The sequence below is a fragment of the Corvus hawaiiensis genome, chromosome 18 (assembly GCF_020740725.1).
Source record: "Corvus hawaiiensis isolate bCorHaw1 chromosome 18, bCorHaw1.pri.cur, whole genome shotgun sequence".
NCBI classification, from domain to species: Eukaryota; Metazoa; Chordata; class Aves; order Passeriformes; family Corvidae; genus Corvus; species Corvus hawaiiensis.
The window spans coordinates 6,636,671-6,654,297 of NC_063230.1; the positions used below are offsets into that span (position 1 = coordinate 6,636,671).

At 49.6% G+C, this 17,627-nt stretch overlaps 3 protein-coding genes across 3 annotated transcripts; 1 reads left to right on the top strand and 2 right to left on the bottom strand.

Moving 5' to 3' along the window:
• Nucleotides 1–147: 147 nt before the first annotated feature.
• Nucleotides 148–9,206, bottom strand: ESS2 (ess-2 splicing factor homolog). Its single transcript, XM_048323130.1, has 10 exons — nt 9,001–9,206; nt 8,504–8,672; nt 7,485–7,580; nt 7,018–7,184; nt 6,118–6,235; nt 5,494–5,627; nt 5,246–5,348; nt 4,119–4,228; nt 3,095–3,210; nt 148–2,555 (listed from the first exon to the last, which is right to left on the bottom strand). Exons 1-10 carry the CDS (start codon nt 9,145–9,147, stop codon nt 2,270–2,272), a joined length of 1,446 nt encoding a protein of 481 aa, XP_048179087.1. The 5' UTR covers nt 9,148–9,206; the 3' UTR covers nt 148–2,269.
• Nucleotides 9,207–9,793: 587 nt separating this feature from the next.
• On the top strand, nt 9,794–13,685 carry LOC125335526 (fibroin heavy chain-like). Its single transcript, XM_048323201.1, has 3 exons — nt 9,794–11,884; nt 11,973–12,233; nt 13,053–13,685. The coding sequence occupies exon 1, from the start codon at nt 9,842–9,844 to the stop codon at nt 10,892–10,894; it is 1,053 nt and encodes a 350-aa protein (XP_048179158.1). The 5' UTR covers nt 9,794–9,841; the 3' UTR covers nt 10,895–11,884; nt 11,973–12,233; nt 13,053–13,685.
• GSC2 (goosecoid homeobox 2) lies at nt 10,952–13,346 on the bottom strand. The gene is made up of 3 exons (XM_048323202.1): nt 13,037–13,346; nt 11,952–12,199; nt 10,952–11,425 (listed from the first exon to the last, which is right to left on the bottom strand). The coding sequence occupies exons 1-3, from the start codon at nt 13,344–13,346 to the stop codon at nt 11,321–11,323; spliced, it is 663 nt and encodes a 220-aa protein (XP_048179159.1). The 3' UTR covers nt 10,952–11,320.
• Nucleotides 13,686–17,627: the final 3,942 nt, after the last annotated feature.

Below are 17,627 nucleotides of genomic sequence, written 5' to 3' on the forward strand. Positions count from 1 at the left end.
ACCTCTGCAGCATCAGGAGAGCTCTAGGTGCTATTATGGCTGAGGGAGCAAGTGTGCTTGGGCCTTGCACATAGGAAAATGCAGATGCATTGCAACAGCAAAAGAAAAATAACCTGCTAAAAATGGGAGAAAAAAAATCACAAGTCATCAAGAACCAAGATGTTTTTTTCACACTGGATTTGGCCCTGTAAGGCACATTATCTGCCACTGCTACAGCAGCAAAAATATCTGGCAACGAAGAATTAACTGATTCCCTAATTACAGATAGCAGGGGCTGAACTGCAGCAGGAAGCAGAGAACAGACATTACAACAGCATTACAGGAACAGCCAATCTGAAGAGCACTACAGCCTTCAAACAGATCCAGTTATACAGCATATAACCGAAAGTATGTTACATTTTCAACAAACATGTGAAGGCCCGACAGTGTGGCAGAATCAAGACTGATTTTAGTATGGCTGTCTAGGGTAACTCACTTGAGAGCAAACACAAAACCAACAGCATCCACAGGATGTTTAATGCAATCTGCTTTTAAGCATGAATTGCACAATGTGGAAGTAACCACCCTCAGATACCACATTCCCCTATTATTCCAGCTACACCTTGGTATGAGCACAGTCAGTTTGAAATGCTGTGGCAGAGAGGTGCCACATCCCACTCCTGATCCATGTGTACACCCCATCCACAGTCCCTCGAATGCTGCTCAGTCTTTCCATGCATCCCACACTCAGAGGAGCTTCTGCACCCACATCTTCTGTGGGGCAGGAATCCCACATCTACTCCTTGCTCCTGGTCTCCTCAGTGACCCAAACTGCAGGCCAGGGTCTGACCACCTGCCTGTGTACCTAACGGAGAGGTCCTATGCTTAATGGGGACAAGCATTTCACTATGAAATAAACAGTATTTGAAATTACCTAAGAACTTGGTTCATATTTAGCCAGTTCAGTCCTTAAAGAACAATTCTGAAAGCATGGAAACTTTAGTGAATGCAGTCCTTTTACATTGATTCATGAGCACCTGAAAATAATTTTTTTGTTTAAAGAAAAAAATATAGCCTTCAAGTATTTCTGGGCTAAAAAGGCAAAAACTACTAATTTTTGAGTCATAATTCCTAGCAATGCCATGTTGATCAATTTATTTTCACAAGGTGCGCTATAAAAACAGCCCCTGGGAAGGGTTTTTCACAGTCAGGGATACGAGTTTTGGAAGTGTCAGGGGAAACCACACAAGAGGAAGCTCTCCACCAAGACAAACACAGCATCCAACACCCCAGACCTCAGAGGAGGCTGCAGACACTCCTCAAGTTGCTGGATAAGACTTTCCATGGATATTCTCTCAGTAAAACATCCCCTGACTATAGCAAACGCCAACACTGCCAAGTGTTACAAGTGTGGTGCAAGAAGTGAACACATCTGGCTACGCCTGCTTCCTCCTAAAAGGTGCACGGTGCTTCTCCAGGCTGGATCACACTACACGAGGGCTCATTTCACACACAAAGGTCAGCTCATATGCAGCAACCACAGCACTGAGTGCAGGCTATGTATGGTTAAAATTGCTCTTCCTTTTTTTGGCCAATTCTAAAAACTAACGCCGAAAGTTTCAAAGAATAGGAGGAAAACACCAAAGAAAAGCCCCAGTGTGGCTATCAGAAGTACCACTTCTGTCTTTCAGAATGGCACTGTCATCATGGTGGATGACACGGGACTGTCCCTGGCTCCTGCATCATGATTATCAACTCTGGAGCCACACACAGAGCAGCTATAAAAAGAAATCTGGTTCCTTCCTTCCGCCAGCTGCAGAACAGGGCAAGCTCAAAACCTGCAGAAGAAAAGCCTGAGCAAAAGCAACAAGGCAAATCCCATTCTGCAAAGTGTAAGGAGTGAAGGAGGAAATTAGGTCCTCTTAAGGAACGCTGGTTTTAACAAGATCACAAAGTTAGTCAAACTTGTGAACTGCACTGGTTTAAAGAGAACCTCTCTAAAATTCTGTGTCATGCCTCAGTATACACATGGTCATGTCCTCCCTTCTGCAAACTACAAACTCAAACTAGTTTGACAATCTGGAGCCAAGTCCAGTTCAGCCTTCTAGAAAGGTTTACCCCACTTAAGAAACAGACGTTGGTGTACAGAAACGAATTTAAATGCACAGCTGTCTTAAAAAACAGAAAGGTATCTTTAAGAAATTATCTGCATTTTCCCAGTTTCCAGTAACCAGTCTGCAGTTCTCTGAGCACAGCCAGATCACTATCACCTTGCTGGCGATCGGAATGTTCAGAAGAAATCAGATGCCTTTCTTCTTTTGGGAAGCTGCAGTAAATTGTCCGTGATGGATGTAGTATCCTGAGATACTGGTGTCTGAGATACTGTCCTAGACTGTGGGGTGCTCTGGGGGGTTTGAGGCCCACTGGCCGGGGTCTTGTAACCAGGAGTTCCTGTGTGGGCTGGGGAGGGAGTGTAGCTGGCTCGCAGGGCTTTGTCAGTGTATTTACTTGCAGTCCTGTTTACAAGTCTTTGCAAAGCTGGTGACATTGCTGGGCTTAGTCCTTTTGGAGTAAGGCTGAAATAGAATAAACAGTTTTAAGAGATTTTACAGTAAAAAATCTGCCTTTATCAGGAAAGGCATTATTACCTCCCTACATGAGTTCCCCCCCACAGAGCAGACTCACTGCCTGCAGGTAAATGCAGCCTGTCTCTCTAGAGAAACAAGTGACAGAAACACTGCCTACTGCCCTCCCAAACCTGAGTGACGCTGCCCAACTTCTCCTTTGAGCCCATTCTGTCCTTCCTGTGACCCCCCCAAGCAACTCTTATCATGTCTCCTCTTTGCAATGAGGCAAGACACTGATCCAGAAGCATCGCTGGGTGGCTGCAGGGCAGAGCAGTAATGCAGACAAGGAGTGTCAGGAACAGCCACCAGCCACTTTCCCTCAGGAATTAAGTTCCATTTCTAAATTTCTAATAACTTCCAGTTCGAATGTACCTCTTCCTGCTTCCAGTATCCTTCCTTACCATCATTCCTCCCTTTCTACATGTGCTGATTTAAATGTCATCAGATAATACCCACCCTCAGTTCTGCTGTCAAAACAGAAGTCTCACCTGGCCAAGTTTTCTGTCACTTTTCGAAGTGCCTCCTGCTTCTTTGCTCGGTTTTTAGCTGCCACTTCATTGGCCATCTTGAGTCCTAACCGCTCACGGCGCCCGGGCTCCAGGATCTATAAATGGATCACACAGTTCACTCACCAAGGCACTCAAGAGTGCTGAAAAAATGAGTCAAAGCACCTTCAAAGCTGGATTCCAGTGTACAGGGATCTAAAGCAGGTAGAAGTGGGGTCAGCCCGTACCTCTCTGCTGCTGCATAAAAGCCAAAGAGGACACAGAGCCCTTCAACCTGCCTTAGCAAGAAACAAAAATGGTAAAACCAGTCCAGTCAAGGAAGCAGCCATTACCTCTGGCATTTCCTCCTGCTGTTTCTCCTAGATAAACAATGTCACCTGTGTCTTGCCTGGCCTGTAGCCAGCCAGCTCTCAGGCATACAGAGACATTGCTAAACAGCAGGAGAACCAGTCAAGGCCTTTGGAGTCTGACAAAACAGAGGCACATACAGCAAATTACACCTTTCTTTAACTAGGAGTCTCAGACAGCTCACATTCAATGACACCAGCAGGAGACAAGTGGCATGCAGGATTAGGTGCCATTAGTAAAGCCAGAGTGTCTTTTCTACTCTCAACTGATACACCTGCCTCAGGCTGTGACAGCCAGAAGATGAAAACAGAGGAAATGCTGAAATTCCCACCTATTCGTACATTAAAATCAGAAAAATTGAGCGTGTCTTCAGCTTCCTCTGAAAGCCGCTCTATCTTGGTCCACCACCAAATGCAGAATCTCATTCTCCTGCCAGCAGTGCATATTCCACCTCAGGTAGCTCCAAGTAGATCTCACGTGGATCCATGCTCACCTCCACCCTCCAAGCACAAACTAGATTATTAGTCGTAAGGTCTGGGAACACCACCCAGGCATGTGTCACACTCCATGTTAATCTATTACTTACTCACTTGCCTTTCCCTTCTTAGTTCTTCCCCCCCAGAAAAGAATGTCATGCTGGCTTGCTGACATGAAATACCTTGAAAGCTGGTCCAGGTGTTCTGTCCACATATGGTCTTTCTGACCCTTCCAGACGCAAAGGGGTGCTTTCAATTTCACCCCATGTCATAAAAGGCGACTCATTCACACCTAAAAACAAATTCAAAAAGTCATGCCCATGCAAGATATTTGACTATTCATACACCACAACAACAACAAAAAAAACCCCAAACCAACCAAAAAAAGATACACAAATTAGGAAATACAGCAAATTCATCAACAAAGGAGCCCCTCCACTGCAGAGGAAAAGAGGAAATCACAGCCAGTGTGAATAGTAACATGTGGTCCCCATTAAAAGGGAATCTCAAACTCACAGAATTGCCTGTAGCTGTGTCACCCTCTCAGTTACAACAACCAAGCACCATCCTTTCCATGTCTTTATTTTTCCATTTGCTAAGCTTTTGATTAATGACACTTTCATTTTTCCCTCTGTAGTACTAGTCCTCCCCTCTGCTGCTGTATGAAAACTCCTTCAACACGGGAAACTCTTTAATAAGAAAACAGGTTTCTGCCTGACTTAAGGAGTATGTAATAGCCAAATGTACCCTCCAATCACCTCAGGAGCAGCCTGTACCAAACAGTGACTGCACCTTGTCTAACAGGTGTAGAAAGGATTCTAAGAGCCCGATTAAGTCACTGCTAGAAAATCCCCCTGTCCAGGGTTTGGAAAAGGCATTTACAATGGAGAAAGGAGGTGCTCCAAATGCCACCTACAGGTTTTCCAGAGGGAAAGCTGCAGTATGTGCAGGTTTTGGCATAACCACAAGAAGCACAGGAAACAGCATGGCTGGTGAAGAACAGCTACACATTCAGATACCACGTTTCAACTTGAAGAAAAATAATCAGTTTGCTCTAACTGAAAGGACCCGAAAGCTAGATGATTCCTGAGCAATGGCACAGCAACTTGCTCAGAGCCTCTTGGTGCTATGTGACTTTTCCTACCAGTGTACTGGACTAGGATTTAAGCCCTGCATCCAGTTGGCATACGTGGCACAAGGTTTTACCTCCTCATCTAACCCAGTAATGACAGCCTAGTGTTGAACAGAGCATCAAAATAAGTGCAATAATAGTCCTCTTAGAGCAGAAGAAATAAGAAAACCCTCTTACCTGGAGCAGGAGAGGGGGTTGCCACAAATCCATATCCGTTCACTTTTGGAGAATCTTGGGGTATCAGTTCTTTCCCATCGGGCCCCACTTTGCCCTGTTTGTACTGAAATAAAAAAGACAATGCCATTCATGTGGAGAAAGGTGTGAGTCAGCTGTATCCAGCACACACACAGTTCTCCTGGGGGATGAACCACACCAGAGGGCAAAGCCTAACTAGGTTTGAGTCAGAAGAAGTAAAATTATCCAACCTGAGCATTGAGGGCTGCAGCTTGTTGGAGCTGTGATTTGCTCACAGCTTGGCTGAAAGGGTCCTTCACAAAACGGGTGTTTCGATGCACAACTTCCCTGGGTTTCTTAAAGACATCACTCTCATCAGGTACACCTTGAAAAGCAAAATGCCTTTTAAAAAAAGGGCTCTTTTCTCTACTTCACTGGCTCACAGAAATTATCATTTGTATATTTATAGTCAAAAAATAGAACTACATTTACAAAAATATGCATTTTTCTGTAGCAACAAACAGACTAACAAGCCCAAGGAGGATTCTTTGAGCAGAAGCAAACAATGAATGAAGATGACAACAAAGTGCTCATAAAGAAGACAGACCAGGAAAGAGCTTTGGCTGCTAAAAACAAGTACTTCTAGAATACAGATAACGAGCTTTTCAATGGCAGAGAGAACATGATCAAACTTTGGAATCAGAGGCCAAGGATGAAGAAGGTAAGAGAGAAAAGGAAAAAAACGAAAAACCCCACTTTTTAAGAACAGCTTTACAGAAGAAAAAGCACAGCATTACCTGTGAGAGCTGCTCAGTCACGTACAGAAACGCTGTAAGCACTATTTGGAGCCAACACACCTAGGACCAATGGCTCACCTGTTGGGTAATACATGAGGGTGTTTCGAGCCGTGTATTCCCAGGTATCCAGTCCAGCTTTCACGTTCTCCAGAGCTTGCTGCTCGGCTGAAGGAAGTGCCAGGTTTTCATTTTGTCGCTGAAAGGGCAATGGAAAAAAAATTTTAAAAGGTGGAAAAAAAAAAATCAGGTCTGAAGCAGCCTCCTGCAATCTTTTATTGGACACAACTTGGAGAGCTCAGTCACAAGCTTAGCCACCTGCCCTAGAACACTTTGCATAAGGCATGTAACAGACTCTGAGGGATAGTTGGGATAAAAAAATAACACTCCCTCAAAACAACAGCAGCAAACACCCACATGTCAGTGCCAAACTTCATTAAAAGGCACTGCATCCCCCACCCATCAATGACACATCTGTGCCAGCTGCTCACTGCTGATGGTTAAAGACTGACAAGGCAGGCCCAGAACAGCTCCTGGACCTCCCCTGCAGGTAGCTGAGGAAGGCAGCACAGCCAGCCATGCTCATGCAGTTCTGTGCTTCAGCAGCTGAGTGGGTTATTACTGATAACAGAAAACTGAAATAAGACAGACAACCTAACTGCAAATAACAAAAGGCAGATGGACAAACAACAGGAACTGTGCTCAGTTGCTCTCCTTGGTGTTGCTGCTTATGGAAGAGGCTGCCAAGGACAGCAATACCTGCACTCTGTGCAGTGCTTTGCAGTCTCAAAGCTTTCAGAAGAGACAAATCCTCAGCAACTAAGTCAGCACTGCTCTTGTGTGACAGAAGGGGAAAAAACAAGACTGCACAAGGAAGCAAATAGCAGTCATAGGACCCAGGAAATTGAGCCTTAGCAGAAACACAGTGAAATGGTGTTTCCCTGCTGTGTCCCTCTGGAAGAGCAGGAGGCAATTCCCTACCTGGGTGTACTCCTCCTCTGCGCTGTACAGCCAGGCGTGCTTGACTTTCTCCTTCTCTTTGGCCACTTCCATGATCTGCTCAAACGAAGCATTATCCTCACTCGTGTGCTTTGCTAAGAAGGTGTCCAGGCTGGGAAGAGCATCTTTATCATCTTTTTCTGCTTCTCCTAACAAGAGAAGGGAGGAAGCCTGAGGAAGGTTAATGTCTCCCTTTCTGTGAGAGCACTGTTTCTACCTCCTAACCCAAGGACACACTAATAACTAACATCAAACTTGGTCAAAGAAATAGATCCACACAGAGTGGTACAGTAATAAATCTGTTTTGGAACATATATAACCAACTTTCACATAAACCTCTTTATGGCATTTACAGCAATTTACTTTAAAGGTAAAATGCACAAGTGGCCAGCTGCTGGCAGACGTTTTCTTTTCTGAAGAATTCTGCTAGAGAAACATAATTCTCCTACCTTCTTCTGCAGTCTTGATGCCAGCTTTAGATTTATTTCCCACTGGAAGGCCACCTGGATGCACTTCTGGGGTTTCAAACGTGGCTGGGGTAACATCTGCCCAAAAAAAAAAAAAAATTTTTACTTGGTTACTGGAGCACACAACAGGACTTGCTGTAAGGATCATGTGCCAAACAAGTCACAGAAGGTGTATCAAGAGAACAACAATTTAATTAAAAACATGTGAAAAAAACTCCAAAATGTTCTATTCAATTCTGTCTCAAGCTCCAAACAAGATTTTGCTCTCATCCAAGATGTTTTTCTCCTTCTGGGAGAAATTCCCAGGAGAGCCACAGCCCAGTATATTTGTCACCCTACACCCTGCTTTTGCCAACAGAAGCAGCAGCAGATTAAACTTCGCCCAGGCCAGGAGCAGCACCTGCAGTGGGGGAGGAAGGGACACTGTCTGGTGACACATGTCCTTTGTCACAAGAAAGCCACTTACCCAAACCCCACTGCAAAAGCTGAGCCAGGGGCTGGGCCTTAAGAAACACCTGAACTGGAAGTTAAAGAAAACATAAAACAGAACACTGGATCCCTGCTGTGGGAACCTCTGATAACCACGAGCTTCCCACACCTTCTGTCCCCAGTACATGAAAATCTCAAATGTCTGTAGATGCAACAAGAATCCCTAAAACTACAGACTAAAGTAAGGATTCAAAACATAGCTTAGAATTTCTGATAGTAGAAAGCATATAGCATTCCCTAGGGAGCAGGAACTTGGCAAAACATGCCTATAAGGAATGGTTATTAAAAGGCTGCTTTTTCCAAAACCCTTCCCCCAAGGAGTTATTAGACATCATCAAAGAGAAATTCAGCACCAGCCACCAGCCGCTGGCAACTGCTCAAACTGGTACACTTAGTTCTCATGCAACATCAGCCTCGTATCTTTAAGATAAGCATTGCCCACACAAAGCCAGATAAAGCTGAGCAGCAATATCAGATACAAACCCCTTATGCCCCAAAAAGCCAGTTCTTACAGGGTGCAGGTGTGTCCCTCGACGATTTGCTCAAAGAAGAGCCAAACTTGATAGCAATTTGTCTCATTTTCTCCAAGTCGCCATTTTCTTCAGCCTCCAGATACTCCTTCTGTGCTCGCAACTTCTCCACATCGGGAAAAAAGTCTCGCTGGATGATTTTCTCTAAGCTCTACAAAGAGAGAGACAACTGCAATGACGTGCTGGGACACCTGGAGTGCCGGCTCAGTTGGGAGCCAGCTGTGCACAGCCACGGGCAGGCCGGGGAGCCCCCGGGCACAGGGCCGGTGGCAGAGCGCTGACAGCTGTCGCCGCAGGAGGGGCGGGAGCCCGAGGGACGGCTCCGGCCCACTTGGATCCGCAGCCGCGGTTGCAGCGGGCAGCGGCCGCGGGCGGACCCTGCCGGGCGGAGCCCAGCCGAGCCCCGCGGCGCTGGAAGTGCTCGGCCCAAGCACCGGCGGAGCGGAGCCTCCGGCTCAGGCCCGGGCCCGCCGCCGTACCTCGATGTAGGCCTCCTCATCCAGGATCTTCTTCGGGTGCCTCGGGGCCAGCGACACCACCTCCTTCCCCGTCACGGCGGCGGGGGCCGCGGCGGCAGCTGGCACTAGGGCGCCGGGAGAGGCCACGGGCAGCGGAATCGCTTCCATCACGTCCGAACCAGTCCGCCGCTCCTTCTCCTCCTCCGCCGCCGCGAACGCGACGGGGCGTGACGTCACATGTCCGCGCCACGGGGAGCCGGAATGCCCGCCCCGCCCCCAGCCCGGGAGAAGAGCGGGCCCGCGTGCGCCCCCTGCCGGCCCGGAGGACCCACCCGGTCCCGCGCCCTGACAGCGGCGCCACCTCGGCCCGAACGCCGGGATGGGAACCGGGATGGGAACCGGGATGGGAACCGGGATGGGAGCCGAGACACACACGGGATGGGAACCGGGATGGGAACCGGGATGGGAACCGGGATACACACGGGATGGGAACCGGGATGGGAGCTGGGATGGGAATCGGGATGGGAGCTGCGATACACATGGGATGGGAACCGGGATGGGAACCGGGATGGGAGTTGGGATGGGAGCCGGGATGGGAATCGTGATGGGAGCCGGGATGGGAGCTGCGATACACACGGGATGGGAACCGGGATGGGAGCCGGGATGGGAACCGAGACACACACGGGATGGGAACCGGGATGGGAACCGGGATACACACGGGATGGGAACCGGGATGGGAACCGGGATGGGAACCGGGATACACACGGGACGGGAACCGGGATGGGAACAGGGATACACACGGGATGGGAACCGGGATGGGAACCGGGATGGGAGCCGGGATGGGAACCGGGATACACACGGGATGGGAACCGAGATGGGAACCGGGATACACACGGGATGGGAACCGGGATGGGAGCTGGGATGGGAACCGAGACACACACGGGATGGGAACCGGGATGGGAACCGGGATACACACGGGATGGGAACCGGGATACACACGGGATGGGAACCGGGATGGGAGCCGGGATGGGAACCGAGATGGGAACCGGGATACACACGGGATGGGAACCGGGATGGGAGCTGCGATACACATGGGATGGGAACCGGGATGGGAACCGGGATGGGAGTTGGGATGGGAGCCGGGATGGGAATCGTGATGGGAGCCGGGATGGGAGCTGCGATACACACGGGATGGGAACCGGGATGCACACGGGATGGGAACCGGGATGGGAACCGGGATACACACGGGATGAGAACCGGGATGCACACGGGATGGGAACCGGGATGGGAACCGGGATACACACGGGATGGGAGCCGGGATGCACATGGGATGGGAGCCGGGATAGGGACCGCGATACACACGGGATGGAGCCGGCATGCACACGGGATGGGAGCTGGGATGGGAGCCGGGATGGGAACCGGGATACACATGGGATGGGAACCGGGATGGGAACCGGGATGGGAACCGGGATGGGGACCGCGATACACACGGGATGGGAACCGGGATGCACACGGGATGGGAGCCGGGATGGGAGCTGGGATGGGTGCCGGGATGGGTGCCGGGATGGGAACCGGGATACACACGGGATGGGAGCCGGGATGGGAGCTGGGCGGACCCCCCCAGTGCCCCCACGGTCTCTCCAGACCTCCTCAGAAACACCCCGGCCTTCCCGGGGGAGCGGGAGCCCCGCCCGGCTGCTCGGGCAGGGGGGACAGGGCAGTTTTATTGATCTCGCTGCTTTCCAGCTCGTGGGTTCTCTTTGGCCCCGCCAGGAACACGGACACGGTTCGCTGTGACGGGGACTGGCTGGCAGCAGGGCTGAGGCGAACGCTGCCTGTGCCGACCCTCTCACCACAACAGGTTCATCACCTCTGCCCCGGACTATGGGCAGAAACCCGCGTTTCTTTGTTATGAAACAAATCGCTTGCCCAGCAAGTTCAACCCCAAAAGCAACTCTAGATGCCACTGAGGTGCTGCAAACAGGAAACATTCATTTGCAGGATATTTTGCAAATCTACATCACTAAAACGAGCACAAATACTACGTGCACAGAGCAAAGACAAAAAGGGGAGTCTCCCCTTCTCTTAAAGCACCCACATTTAACACCAGTACAGTTCTGTCACCTGCAAATCACGCCTGACGAGTTATTTGCCACATGAACTAGGTTTGGAAGAGGGATGTGAAAGTGCCATGTCTGCTTTTACCTGTCCTCCTCCTCTGTGAACCACAGAGATTCCCTTTTGCTCCATTAGTCCCCCTCGGTTACCCCCCCCCCAGAGCCTGTCAGCTACGGGCAGTGGGTGCTCCTGGTGTTCTCTGCTGAGCTGCAGCCTGGGACCACTAACAGCTCTCCTTGGGGGGCTGCTTGGGGCCCTGAAGGATCAGTGCTGAGGCAGTCGCCCTCTTCTGATGCCGCCACTTCGCCCGACGGTTTTTAAACCAAACCTAGAAAGTGCAAAACAAGAAAAGGGCTTTTGCATGTTGTGTGTTACTGGGAGGGGGACAGGCAGTGGCCCTCCTGGCCTGTATGGTGTGAGCTGTAAGATACTGTAATATAAAGGCTTGATACAAAATTTAATCAGTCCCTCAACTGCAGTCTTGCTCAGATACATGTGAGGGGCACAAGGGAGTTGGGACATGACAAATTCAGAAGTCACGCAGATCACTTAGGTAAGGAATACACGCTTGGGTGCAGGGGATGAACAGAGCTGGGCATGTTTGTGTGTGACAGGTGATTCTGGGAGAGAGGGATCGTGTGAGTCTGTGTGACTGGATACCAGTACAAATCAGCCCAGCTGAACTGGTTTATATTCTTCCATTGCTCTCCAAACTTAAACTCTGTTTTGTCAAATGCACAAGGATGGATTTTAAAATGAGGCCCTGGGTCTGCAGCTCCCCAAAAAGGTCAGCAGAATGCCCCAGTCTGTGTTCCTGGGGGCAAGCAGCCCCATACCAAGTGGCAGAAGCTCACCTCTACCCTCTCCTCCTTCAGGTGAATGCGGTTTGCCAGGTGCTCGCGGGTGACGACGTCCGGGTACTGGTTCTGATGGAAAAGCGTCTCCAGGGCCTGCAGCTGGTCCTCGGTGAAGATGGTGCGGTGCCGGCGTGTCCGGTGCTGGATCTGGTGGAAGGTCTGCAGCTCGCTTGACTTCTCCTGGGGACTCTTACAGACCCTGACTGCCGGGTGGAAGAGCCGCATGGGCCAGGGGAACCGGGCATCTGCGAGGGGACAGGGACAGCAGCAGTGTTAGAGGTGCGGGGCTGAAACACCTGTCATGCTCAAGGCAGCTCAGGCACAAGTTGCGTCCCTGTCACTGTTTGGAAGGAGGCAGCCAGTCACCTGGAGTGGGTGGCAAGCTGAGTGTTCACCGGGCAGGTGGGAGAAGAGTTTAGGGCATGACTCTGGGAGAAGGGTGCAGGAGGGGAGCACTGGTTGGATTTTCTTTGTTCACTTACCAGTTGCACTATGGCCAGCTCCAGAAAATAGGTGCAAACTCACAGCCCAACAAAGATCTGTGTTTCACTTCTGACACAAGGGAATTCTGAACTTTCAGGATGCTCTTGAACTGCATTTTTAAGGGTTTGCTACTTTCTTTTTTCCACAGTAATTTTGCTAGACGTTGCCAAAACTTTTTTCCTTAAAGGAAAAGTGAGGTTCCCCAGGGCTAGTGCTGTCAGGAAGCACAGGCACAGCTCTGCACATGGGCAGCATGGCCATGAGGCCCCACGCTCCACAGAGAACTTGCACCCCTAAAGCATCATTCTCTCAAGAGTTTCACACTAAACCAGTAATATCCAGTAAGAATTAGCACCCTTTGCTTTTCAGACCCTGATAGCACTGCAGGTGAAATTGCCCACTCTTAGGAGCCCTGCTGAGAAAAGAGCTCAGTTTGCTGGGCCTGGGGCCCAAGACCACCGTGACCAGATGTCATATTGTCACTTAACACCCAGGTTTTCCCCTGCCCACAGCACTGGCACCAGCCCCTCCGCAAGCCCCACACCTGAATCAAACCCAAACACTCACCCAGCAAAACACTCACCCAGCAAAACACTCACCCAGCCACCCCGGCAGGTCCTGCAGTGAACGGCCGCTCGTGTGAGAACAGCAGCAGCAGTTGCAGCCTGTCCCTTCCAGCTCTTCCTCCTCTTCCTCCTCCTCCTCCTCCTGCAGGGAGCTGGCTGGCATGGTCTCCAGCTCACACAGCTGCTTGGGTGTGCAGTCCAAGATGCTCCGTAGGCACAGTGGCACCAAGACCCGGGGGCTCTTCTCCACGGGGCTGGAGAGGATGTCCTCGATGCTGAACGGACGTGGCTTCTTCAGGCCTCTCCTGCTGGCGTCAGCATCTGCCCCTGGCTCTGAAGACATCCTGTGCCAGCAGCAGCAGTGGCTAGGGAAACAGGCAGCCCAACTGAGGAGCTTTGCTCTCCGTGCACTGGCTCCGTAGTGGGGTTTTGCTAGGGAAAGGACAGCTTATGTGGCTTTTAAAATGGACTGGCAAAGCCATCCAGAACCGCTGCTTTGTCTTGGCGTTTCAAGTGACTGTCATTCTTGCAGCTGAGTTTTTATTTTATACACACACACTTTTCCTCCTTCTGACCTAGCTGCTTTATGACTGAAGCCACTCTAAATATATATAGAGAGAGATATAATCCCTTTGGAAAGAAAACCGTAAACCCCCCTGCAAATAAAATAAATTCTAACTAATCTTGGCAGCTTTGTGAAGGGTTAGTGTGGATCTAAGATTTAGCTAATCCCACAAAAATGACTGGAGAAGGAAATCTGATTTCTCCATCTCGAGTGTAGATTTGAGGTGGTTATGATCTCCATTGTGCTGCAGCCTCCGATCCAAGGAAGGGGGAGGATAGCTGTTCCCAGCCCGGAAATGGACCAGAGGATTAACTCCTTAAAAGAAGCAAATTATCCCTTTCTCTGGCCAAATGAAAGCTTTCCCATCAAAAGAGAGCTGTCATATCATACAACATGAGAGAAGAGAGAGTTCAGCTTAATAAAAAATCATTTTTAATGACAGCACAGCCTTTGGCTTTGCCAGAACTCTCTGTGAAAGTTGATTTATTTTCTGCTGAAAGCAGAGAAATTGTATTTTTCCTCCTTCCCCTTTCCCCCATCTCTGCTGCCCTAATCACCGGAATAATGCAGATGCTTTGCATGTATCCAACATATTCTTTGTAAGGATTCAAAGCCCTTAATAAATTAGATTACTGGCTGCTTGCAGCAGCTCTGTACCGTAGCTTAGTGGCATGTAACCACCTCCTGTGCAGCTGAGCCGTGCTCTGTGTGGGGAAGGGAGGGGGAGGATTGTTGCTGCTGCTGCCTCCATGTGCTCTCAGTGAGGTCCCACAGCCATCCAGGCAGGAGTGTGGACTCAGTGCCAATGCCAGGCTTTCCCAAAGCCGGTTCAATTCCCAACTCCTGCCCAGCCAGAGAAACTGGGGTGAGGCTATGGCCAAGATTCAGGACAGGAAGGGAAGCCTGTCTCTGACAGTCCCAAGGGCTAACAGCAAGGCCTGGCAGCTGTGATCCACAGAAGGAGAGAGAACATCTTGGATCCTGTGTTTTCAACTGAAATGAGTAGCTGAGAATAAAATAGAGAAGGTGTGGTTGAGATCAGGTTGCTTAGCAAAGTTTAAACCCAGGTTCTCTTGCCCTCAGTGCAGTTTAAGCCAAGGTGAGTAACAAGGCCTCAGGAGCTCACGTGGGGAACACTCTCACACCTGGTGTTTCCCTGCAGGAGAGGAAGATACCAGTCCCACTCATGGTACACCAAGGAGGCACACAGGTGGGTGCTGTGAAACCAGTGCACACCAAAGGTCCTCGTGCTGGACCAGCAATGCCTCCAGCATCCTGCAAAACTTAGAGCCAGTCCCCAGGAGAGCCCCCTCTCAGCCCCCTTCTTCCATCCTCATCCCTGCTCGCTGCCTGCCCTTCCTCCCCTGTGGGTCCCTCAGTGCTGGGAAGAGGTGCCCCATAGCTGTTCTACTTGTGACTCACTTAAAGCCAAACCACTGTTTTCCCTCCCATCCCTTTATTCACCTCTCCTTCAGCTGTTCCAATGGTGTAACATGGATCATAACTGAGCTCTGCGAATCTTTACCTGTTTGCTGCAGGTCTGAGACGAAGACACCTTTGTAGCTGCTCAGTCTGGACCTGTTCACTGCTGCCCTGCCAAGGTGTCAGTGTTCCAGAGAGGCACTGGGGATGCCCTAATTCCAGAGATCACTGAAAACTGATCCCAGCCTTTATGCATGTACCCAAAGGCTGACACAAGAGGTGGATGTGGGCCCAGGTTCTGCTCCCTACACTGTGCTGGTCCAGAGGGCCCAGAGGGCCGGTGAGCTGGGATGTGCCATGGGCAAGTGCAGGATCTGACCAGTTCTGTTCTTGGCTGTAATAACCATATGCCTGAAGCGGATTAATTCTCCTTCCCCATCCTTAACAAAGGACACCTTTCCCTGGGCATCCTGTCCCAGCCCCACCTTCCCACCACACATGCACTTAGCCTATTAGGATGTCTGCTGATTGCTTTCTTTCATTCCTCTCGTACCTTTCACTTCAGAAAATGGACTGGTAATACTTCTTTTATCAAAGAATTATGGGATTTAGGAGCCAGATCGTACAAAGAGACTTTTGATAGCTGCTGGTAATCAAATCCCAATCAGCAGACACTTCTCTGCACCCTGTTACCAGAGAGGAATAAAGGTAAGGGATTTCTGATGTTCTGTTTACTGAGACTCTGGGAGATAGGATCGCTGGGCTATTTCATATTAGAAAAGGAAAGGAAAATAAAACAAGAAAGAAAAAACTTGCAGACAAGAGAGGACAATATAGATATAGATAAAAAGAAAAGAAACAGGCTCTTATCATTTTCTTATTGGTTAAGGAGATTCCAAAGCCATTATAGAGGATTAGCAAAAAGGTTAATCTGCTTTAGTTGTTCACTTGTCAAAAGTGAATTTATAGGGTTTGAAAATCCTTCCTATGGTGAAACAAGAAAAAATCCCCCTTTCCCTCCTCTGCCCCTCCCTTCTGCAGGCAGCACAAGAACAGGAACAGGAACACAGGGAACCCTACAATGTGGCAGCACCCTCCTCTGCCTTGCCCTTGCCTGTGTGCTGGCACCTGTGGGAGCTCTGGTTTGGCAGTGCTTGTCCCCACTCCCTATCACTTGCGTGGGGTGGCTGTGATGCTCGGGGAATGGAGGATCATGTCTGAGGGATGTAACCATCCTCCTGCACTCCTCTGCCTTACCTGGAACAATTCCTAGGCTGTTTCACTCATTGATACTGACAGCAGTCAGGGCAAACCTGGTCCCCTGGCTGGATTTGGGCTTCCAGGCTGATTTCTAAAGCAGAACAGAGATAGAGGCTGTTGACAAATGTTGCCAAAAACTACAGGCTGGGGGCTTTCCGTCCTCAAGGGAAGTGTTCACCCCTGGATCCACATCTCAGTGTCCTCCTGGCCGCCCAGTGCAGCCACTGGTTCACCCCAGATGTGTTTTCCTGGGATGCCCATGCCATGACTCCTCCAAGCAGCCGATGCCCTTCAGTCGCTCCAGCGCCCCTGCAAAAAACAACCCAGGGTAAAAACAATCCTTCAAGATCAAAAACAAGAAGCATTTTCTGTGTAGCTGAAATTCAGTGGGATGTGCTAGTCAGGTGTTAAAACTATGTTTCATAAAAAACCAGAAACCGTAAAATCATGGAGTAGTTTGGCTTGAAAGGGAGCTTTAAAGATGATCTTAAAATTGTGCCTAATAAAGTTGTTCAACCCAGTGCCAACTAGCAAAAAGAACTCTAATAAAATCATTTTAATTTGATGATAATTACAATAAATCTGTCTCTCCCCAAAGGCCATTTCATCCCATGGGAAGAGTGGAATCTCTCCACTGGGTACTAGCGTTATTAGTGATACTACTACAATAGTGATGCTGGCTATCAGAGATGCTGTCCATGCGGGAGGGCTGCAGGGTACCACGCAATGAACCACGATGGAACCAGACAACAGCTTGTCATAGGTTAGCAAGCATAGTCCCGGAAGGGATGTCCTTGCTAAGGGGTGCTTACAGCTTCCTCTGGGACCTGATAGAACCTATCAGTGGCCAGTTTGAATATGGACAATTCTTTAAGCCACTTAAAGTTGTGACCGCCTCTGTGATACACACTTAAGAACAGACAAACCCCCAAGCTCTCTCTCGTTCCCGGTGCTGGGACAGGTGGCTGCGGGGCCGAGCGGGGCCCAGTGGGGCCGGCCAGGCCCTGCTTGGGCCAGGCCGGGCCGAGCCACGGCTCCAGGATGACCCCCCTAGCAGGGCTGTGGGCAGCCAGAGCGGCTCGGAATTATTATCAAAATTACATTCAACTTCTACCATATTCCACCCCTAGACAGTTCAGTATAATTACAATATAAGTTTCTCACTATCATGCTACTTAACTTATGACTTAATACTTGGTTTGCCCAGTATTCCTCCTAATTAATCTTTATCTCACAGCTCTCATCAATTGCCCGCATTCGCCACCATTTTGTAGCGGGTTGGTGTTTCTGCCTGGCTACAAACCCAACCCGCTACACAGCTTCACCCCGAAGCATTCCAGTTGGCATTTCAGAGATCTTACACCGCCTCGTGCTGTC

Bases quoted from the DNA above. Each gene is read 5' to 3' on its own strand.
- ESS2 (XM_048323130.1), bottom strand. From the start codon at position 9,147: ATGGAAGCGATTCCGCTGCCCGTGGCCTCTCCCGGCGCCCTAGTGCCA. The intron at 8,673-9,000 runs GTACGGCGGCGG...CTCTCTTTGTAG, and splicing joins ATGAGGAGGCCTACATCGAG to AGCTTAGAGAAAATCATCCA. The intron at 7,581-8,503 runs GTAAGAACTGGC...TTTTTTGGGCAG, and splicing joins GAGGGACACACCTGCACCCT to ATGTTACCCCAGCCACGTTT.
- LOC125335526 (XM_048323201.1), top strand. From the start codon at position 9,842: ATGGGAACCGAGATGGGAACCGGGATACACACGGGATGGGAACCGGGA.
- GSC2 (XM_048323202.1), bottom strand. From the start codon at position 13,346: ATGTCTTCAGAGCCAGGGGCAGATGCTGACGCCAGCAGGAGAGGCCTG. The intron at 12,200-13,036 runs GTGAGTGTTTTG...GTCCCCTCGCAG, and splicing joins GGACCTGCCGGGGTGGCTGG to ATGCCCGGTTCCCCTGGCCC. The intron at 11,426-11,951 runs GTGAGCTTCTGC...TGCACTTTCTAG, and splicing joins TGAAGGAGGAGAGGGTAGAG to GTTTGGTTTAAAAACCGTCG.